Genomic DNA, 8117 nt, shown 5'->3' with positions numbered 1-8117 from the left:
TAAATGAGCTACTAGCAAACAAATGAGCTAGTTGAACCAAATACCCTCCACTTATTTGTAACCCTTACTGTATGTTTATACAGTATATGGGTGTTCCCAAAAACCACAACAACTTTAATATATCAAACAGCAAAAAAATAATACATTTTGACCAAGATAACAGCAACACGTAGGAATAAAATGATTTGTTCCTGTCAATCACACAAAATGTGCAGAAAATAAAAAAAAAATGCCTACATCTGAAATACTGACAAGAACTTGTCCAGATCAGGACTCTCTCGCTCATCATACTGTATACTGTATACTGTAGCCTGTTAACTTACAGTACTGTAGAAGGGCAAAAAAACACTGAAAATTCAAGGTAAAAAATTTTATTCCACAGAAATAAACTGCAGACGTTTTGGAAGCCATAAACAACAAAAACCATAAATAAGAGATCTGAGTATTAAAACATTTAAAAAAGAATAACAGATAAAAAATTCAAATTTAAGGTGCTCCACTCTCCATATCGTAGAGGTTCAAACCACTAAAACTATACAAAAACACTATTCATACGTAACTTTAATTATCAGAAAACTTCTTAGTTTTTTTTATCTACAACTGTAAAAATAAAGTTTAATTGTCTTTTCAAAAACATTTTGATAACCTCAGCATCCAGATTATTTTAGGCATTGTTTTTGTCATTTAGATTATAATAATTCTGTCTTTGGAGAGAGGAGTATCTGTCAGATATTTCAAATAAAAAATACACAAAATGCACTTTGTACAAAATTCAAAATACTGCAGTCTTAATATAGTGCAAATGTAACATACTTTCATAGTGTAAATATTTTAAAATAATGTCTCACATGGAGAACCCTCCAAGGTTAAGGTGATATTTTAAGATCATGCAGCCACTGTGAATGATGGGTATGAATAATAATTACATCTTGACTTTATAAAGGTTCAAATATAAGCAGCAAGACGGTTTTGTGATACAGCATGAGGTAATTAATATTCATATCCATTGTATATATACAGTATATAGACTCACCATACATAACATCTTAAAATACAGTAGAAACTTAATACTGACAACAGTAGAAAAACATTTCTCATCCGAAGGCACTTGTGAGCTGGTGTGTAAACAAATCATTTCACAAACTACCTTATTCATTTATTCTTTTCACTTTTCTCCTGATTAACACATTTGCTGGCCTTGGTCTCATTTTTCTTCCTGAAAGAAAAATTGAATGGCATACATAAAAAACAATTTTAAGAAAGAAGTCAAGCAAACTATTTTTACATACCGAATTGGTTTTCCAGTATTATGGTTCAGTGAACTTGTTGGGAGATGTGTTCACCCCTTTTTAGTAACAGTTATGACTTCCTGCTTGCAGTCCTTGTATAGGTATGATAACTAAGTCAAACACAATCTCATGTTAACCTTTTTCAGTCCAGACACTAAATCCCACTCATATGGAAAATAAGTTATTTGGAATAAAATGTCCAAATTCCAAATTTTTTTGCAATCATTTTTTTTTGGTGGCCGATTTATAAATTACACAATCATCTTGCAAAATTCTGCACTAAAAAAATCTAAATACCATTTCCCAGGTTGTGTGTTAAACGACAAAAGCACATAAATCTAGAACTTTTATTAAATTCACGTCTATGCACACACCTTTTGTGCAAACTGCATTGCACACTTGCTTGGAAACAAAATTGTTGCTGTTCCCTCCACAGCCAGTATAGATAAACTCCACACAGGACTTCCGGATTGGACTGTAGTAATACCGTGGTATGGAGGCAGAACAAAATCCTTTATGCTCTGGGCTGAGGCAGAAAGCTGGAATGGCTGGAGAACAAAAGACCAAGCAGAGTTATTGTAGCCTGCTGTGTCACTGCACAAACATCACACACATGCACGGTTGAGGGGTTTTTCAGAAATGGAAATGCTACTGAAAACTCCACGAGTTTAAACTTAAGTCTGCAACTATTGGAAACGAACGGCAAAGTTACAGTACCACCCTGTAGACCGATCTTAATAGAACTCAGGAGCAAAGCAAGGCTGGGCCTGGTCAGCACTGGGATGGGAGACCTCAAAGGAAAGTCAGGCTGTTGCTATAAATCTGGGGTGTCTGGGACTGTTGACGCATAATATCTGCACTGCATGACGCAGGTCTGTGTGCAGCTCAGAATGGCTAAGACCTGTGATATGTTTCCCTTATGTTCCATTACACATATTTTCAGCTCATTACCTCTAAATGAGGGACACCAATAACATCAGCAGGTCTAAGCCACATGACATGTGAAAATTAATAGCCTTCAGTCTCAGGGACCTTGCCTAGCTGGTAGGCATATTATTCTCACAATGGAAACCTGTAGTCGAACTATTGAGGATTACGTTAAAAATTTAAAAAATGTTCATGCTCTGATTGTAGTTCAAGTTGTTAAAGCATCGAACTGATTTCCCCCTTCCTTTTAAAATAGAAACGAGGTCAAGATTAGAGAAAATACCGTAAAAGGCTAAAAACTCGCCTAGCACTTACTGTAAGACTGTGGGTTTCGTTTTGCCTCCTAATACGGTAAACGCATTGCAGAGCGTGAACTTGAATTCTCCTACAGTACATGGCCATGTTTTTATTCTTACAAGCCAAATTATAAAGAATTTCAATGGGCAAATGTATTGCGAAACAATATAGCAATACTTGTCAGGAATTAACCCCTCGAACTGTAGAGCACAAGAGAGGCGTCGCATCAGGTATGAACATGTAACAACATACATCTGTGAGGGTCGCAGGATTCCATGCAGGATCGCTTATCATCAAACTGATTGGCATTGCCGCGGCAGCCCCCATAATCGAACTCTTCGCACTGCATCGCGGTGAAATTGAAGTAGTATTTCTTGAAAAGACCACGGCATGGCCCCTCCTCTTTATCCAATCTGCAGATTTTGGGAATCTCTAAACGTACAAGAAATGGAGTTAGGCGAGTTGGCAACCAAACGCATTAACTTTGTAGCCCCCACCACCACCACACACAGACGAAAATTGTTTTCTACCTCTAGATAACCACGTCATGTGCTTTGCAAAGGTAGAACTTCAATGGTGGGTGAAGTGAGTGATAACAAATACACATGTCAACACGATATACATTTAAAAAGTGGCATTCGCGCATTTAAGGCAGGAAGTTTAAACAAAATGTGTTGCACACTGTATTTGAAAAAAACGGACCAAACATGTGACAGACTTAAGACAACCTCTTTTGGTAAAGCATTCTGGAAATTATTTTCCCACTAAAGGAGCATAGGAAAGAACATCATGAGCACGCTGATGCCAAATTAAGACAAAATGATCATATTTATTGGAACGTTACGCGGTTTGCATTCGGAACCATAACATAGTATTCTACAAATTATCATTTTCTAACATGTTTTACATAAAAGTCACACATCCACGGTAAAACATGTTAACGTGCATGATCCTCCAAAATGTGGTCGTCTCCAACAATTTGTGATATCATCTGGTATTGTATGTGAGGAAATAGACAAGGAAGCATTTCATTGTACACTGGTACATATAACAATACATTCTAAACAAACCTACACTTTCAAAACCTCTAATAAAAAAAACACTGCTGTGAAGTAAATACTAATTGACTGTGAAACATTAAACATTCAACTCATGCATCTGTATGAAGTTGGAACAAATACTGGATAGGACTGCGAAAATAAAATGACTTTAATTATACTGTACATTATGTATAAAATAAGATTGACTGCTCTGTTTTATTTCAGTATTCTCTTTTTAATAAAACAAACTTCCACAGAGCTAACTGACGTGTGTTTTAGACATAACCATCAGACGTTAGCTTAAGCTGAAACTTTCGTTAAAGTCTACTTTCACCTTTCTGCCGCTCCTTTCCAAGGTTACGCACACGTGCTTGACAGTTTTTATACATTTCACATGGGAGGGGATATACAGTACTCACTTGGTATCTTCCAGCATGTTTTCTCGCATTCTTCTAAAGTTTCAAAATTATTGTCGTTTCCCTGACAGCCGCCGTAGCTGAAGTCCTCGCATTTCTGCGTGTACCTGTTGTAGTAATAACGCGGAATCGTGGCTCTGCAGGGACCTTCAGCCACTGGGAGCAGACAGACCTCTGGAACAGAAAGAGAGTTTATACATCATTTTTAATTTAGGGTTCCAAAGAAATTTTCTCCAGTCGAAAACAAAACAGCGACCGGCCCATGTTTTCTAACTGAGAACAGACGCACATATAGCGCTCACACACTGCAGTAATTTGGGCATCCTGAAAAGTCGCATCGTCTCTAATTTTGTTTCTTCTGTGCAAAACGTTAACTTTCTAATCCGAAACAATCAAAACCCGTTAAGGGCCAAATCAGAATGACTGGAATAAAAAAAAAAGTTTAAACCGTTTTGCTTCCCTCAACAGTCATCTCTCATCTTGTGTACAAGGCAGAAAACGTGTTGCAGAGCAACGGGAAACAGTTCAGTAGAAGTTGGCATTTTACCTTTTGGTGGCAATCCAAACGCTTGTACAAGCAGGGAGAAAATCAAAATGATGTTTCCTGTTAATGATTCCATTGCTGCAGTGTTGGCTGTATTGCGGCCCTAGCGAACCCTTTTCGAGATCCCTTTGAAAACAGCTTTCCGTTTTCCAGAGCCTCTTTTATACCGTGGAAACTTTCCGGCTGGGAGTTTGAAAAGGGCGTGCTTCACGAGTCATTTCCAGTCACTGTAGTGAAAGTTACTTAATTCCTTTGTTACATGTGAAGTCATATTTTACATCAGTTCGCGATACTGCTGATTGAATCACTTGGGCATCACACGCGTTTTGCTCAGAATACTGCAGTACAACGTAAATTATTTAAAACCCAAAGTCTTTGCCTCGAATTGCACATAATGTCATGCCTTCTCTCCATAGGCTGAATAGGATGGTTGAGTAGTTATTACACATATACTGTACTCATCTCCATTCTTCACCAAAATCAGGAATAACACATGCGTATGCATTCAGAATCTAACTGATTTTGGCGAGATATGTTAGCAGGGCAAATCGTCAGTGTTGGGTGTTTTCTTTTTACGCTACATTGGCATTTAAAATTCGATTATGATGTTTCTTCGGTTCTGTTTCAGCACTTGAAAACAGTTTGACGAACAACGGAGAAGGCCACATGTCCACTCTTACTGCTACGAATAAACAACACCCCACTGTTGTTTTACTGTAGATATCGTCTCACTCTCTGCTTCCTGTTTTATATTTTTCATGTCTTTTTTGTTAAGCCCATATCAACTAATCATAGTCCAAATGCAGTTTTGCAGGGAAGAGAAATGTGTATTTTAGTATATCTTTTTCCTATCGTTTTTAAGATTTTTTTTTCCAATTCGGTGTTTTTCCACCTTGGTCTAGAGAGATATCTGTGTCTTCAGGTTTTTGTTTCTAATTATTAGTTTTTAATTATATTAGTTCAGCATTACTATACAGTAGTTCTGCTTTGCTATCATGTCTGAAAGCCCCATTGCGATTTATAAATGCCGTCCATCCTGTATGTTTTATGAGATTCATCATTTCCCTCATGCAGGTGTGTTGCCTGGAATGCAAACCGACTAGACCAAATCAGAAAGGGAAAAGTCTCTTCGTGAGAGTCTGATATACTGATTGTATCAGTATGATGTATTGTCATTTCCACCTGTCATTTGATAACGTATTAAGTGCGGTTTAGTCAGAAATATGGCTTAAAAAGATGAAAGGGAAAGTGCCGGTATTCATTTGTAGGCTGAAGCCTTTGCAAACTGTGCTTTTGAACTGGGGATTTTTTTTAAGAACCCCGTACCGATAGCGGAAAACGAATAAACCAAAAGTCGAAACTAGGAAACAAATTAAGCTAATAAATCAGCAAAGGAGATGTACTGTAGCGCTCCGCTGCAACGCAAAATCAACACAGGCAGTGATAACACGGGGCCGGGGGATTAGAAACCGTTGTGAAACTGGATTTAACAAATTCAGTGTGTGATCCGGCACAAATGAGCGCCCGAACCGGGGAAATACCCGTGAACAGAAATGAGCTGGACTGGCCCAGTTTATCCCAGATAGGGCGGTGAATCAAATACCAAGTTAACTACAGTACTACACCAGGAATGAGTCCGAAATTAAGTAAGGGCTCTGTGTCTGAAATACTGTAGATGAGTCAACCGAACAACAAATGTGGATTCACAGACTACAGTACATGTACAGTACATTGCTGATACACAGGCCCATATATTTCCATAATTGAGAACGCGTTATTAGTTTTGTAATTAAATGATAACTGTACGTAGCCTCCTCATCACCAACACTGTCTATGTTTAATAACAGCATTCCATCGACAATGGATGTCCTATTTATGCACCTTATACGGCAATTCAAATCAAGAGAATAAGTTAATTTGTTGTCGTTATTCAATTAATGTAATCATGTTATTGTAGTTTACACTGCCTAAAGTTTAACTTTTATTAACAAAATTTCACTTTCAGTACAGTGTCCTTCTAATTCACCCTGAAAGCGCAATAAGCATGACACATTTGGCTCCCTTTGAAGACTAGCCTGCAATACTTGTCCTTAGTACCGTACTTAGTACAACCTTAAAGTGAATCATTACACCCCTCGACGTCATCATGCCTAGAACCATGACTTATAAGAATTATCAGTAGATAAGACCAATATTACCTTCCCTTTTTAGACTTTATGTTAGGAATATTGACTTGTATATTACGTAAATAACACATGGTTGATTGAATAACACATGGGGTTGATTGAAGATTAAAATGTTAGTAATTAAAAAGCAAACTTATGACTAATTTATTGCACAGTAAGAATTTCCCAATGATGCTATTTGCAATGATGTTAATATTTCAAGATACATATTAAGGCAATATTAACAATTTTATTGAGGCAGCATGGGGGCTCATTGGTTAAGATCACTTTATTGGCCATATACAATTTATTGTATTAGGAATTTGTCTTTTCACAGACCTAACTTGCTCTCCATGAGACACACAGACAAGGAGAGAAGCTTGGGGTCAGAGCGCAGGGTCAGCCATTTATACAGCACTCCTGGAGCAGCTGGGGTTAAGGGCCTTGCTCAGGGGCCCAACAGAGCAGGATTCCTCTGCCGGCCACGGGATTCAAACCGGCAGCCTTCCAGCCACAGGTGCAGATCCTGAGCCCCAGAGCATTGCTGGTGCCTGGGGTTCAATTCTGGACTTGGGTTGCTATCTGTGTGGAGTTTATGTTCTCCCTGTGTTTGCATGGGTTTCCCCCCACAGCTCAAAAACATATGACTAGGTTAATTGGCTTCTGGAAAAATTGCTTACCAGGATAGGCTCCAGGTCCCCCAAAACCCTGTGTTGGATAAAGATGTTATAAAATAGATTAATGGAATTTTACATTGTCCAAAAGGTAAAAAATGTATTTCTTCTAGTACTTTTTCTGCACACATTACTGTAAAATAAAGTGATTCGTGTACAGTAAGTGTCTGCATTAGAACCAAGCTGAAGCTGTGGGGTGACTGTGATTGCAATCACAGTAGGGAAATGAACCTGAGATCTCCACATACTGGACATATTCACCAGAATTCAGGTAAAAGTACTGTGCCCTAATTAGAAGATGAATCATATTTCATAGCTTTAAGGCAGTTGTATTAAAAGACCTGGAACCTAATGTTAATTTTCTGAAAGGTGACTACAACTATCAGACTTCTACAGTACATAGATACTGGACAGAATAAATACAGATTATTTGCAGATACTTCCCCTTATTTTTATATTATGCTTTTGGTTGTTTGAATATCTCTCTACCTCCCTGTGACAGGCCTTCTCTAGGGAAAAGACATCCTTGAGTGTCACCCATCTTACCAAATGGCTTTTAAAACATTTTTTCATTTCTTTCACATTCACGTAAATATGCCACAGCACGTTACGTTATGAGGCAGCATAACTCATTCTAATGGACAAGGACAAGAGGCACGTTATACATTCCTCCAAAAATGGGTGCCAGCCTTCATTAAAACAAAGTGTGGAGCTTTAGTGTAACAGGAGCCGGTCCAGGAACCCGCGAAGCATAGTTCAGAAGCC

At 38.1% G+C, this 8117-nt stretch overlaps 1 protein-coding gene across 1 annotated transcript; it reads right to left on the bottom strand.

Annotated features, from left to right (window-relative positions):
• Nucleotides 1-355: 355 nt before the first annotated feature.
• Nucleotides 356-4667, bottom strand: tfpi2 (tissue factor pathway inhibitor 2). Its single transcript, XM_015357759.2, has 5 exons — nt 4517-4667; nt 3973-4143; nt 2766-2945; nt 1664-1837; nt 356-1216 (listed from the first exon to the last, which is right to left on the bottom strand). The coding sequence occupies exons 1-5, from the start codon at nt 4587-4589 to the stop codon at nt 1149-1151; spliced, it is 666 nt and encodes a 221-aa protein (XP_015213245.1). The 5' UTR covers nt 4590-4667; the 3' UTR covers nt 356-1148.
• Between the last annotated feature and the right edge of the window lie 3450 nt (nt 4668-8117).

This window comes from Lepisosteus oculatus, chromosome 10 (assembly GCF_040954835.1).
Source record: "Lepisosteus oculatus isolate fLepOcu1 chromosome 10, fLepOcu1.hap2, whole genome shotgun sequence".
Lineage (NCBI taxonomy): Eukaryota > Metazoa > Chordata > Actinopteri > Semionotiformes > Lepisosteidae > Lepisosteus > Lepisosteus oculatus.
Note: the sequence above shows the minus strand (reverse complement) of the source record. Positions and strands in the feature narration are given on the sequence as shown.

What these genes read in the sequence shown, in the direction of transcription:
- tfpi2 (XM_015357759.2), bottom strand. Translation starts at nt 4,589, where the DNA reads ATGGAATCATTAACAGGAAACATCATTTTGATTTTCTCCCTGCTTGTA. An exon ending in GTTTGGATTGCCACCAAAAG is followed by an intron (nt 4,144 to 4,516) that starts GTAAAATGCCAA and finishes TTTCTGTTCCAG; the next exon opens with AGGTCTGTCTGCTCCCAGTG. An exon ending in CAATGCAGTTTGCACAAAAG is followed by an intron (nt 1,217 to 1,663) that starts GTGTGTGCATAG and finishes TTTTTCTTTCAG; the next exon opens with GAAGAAAAATGAGACCAAGG.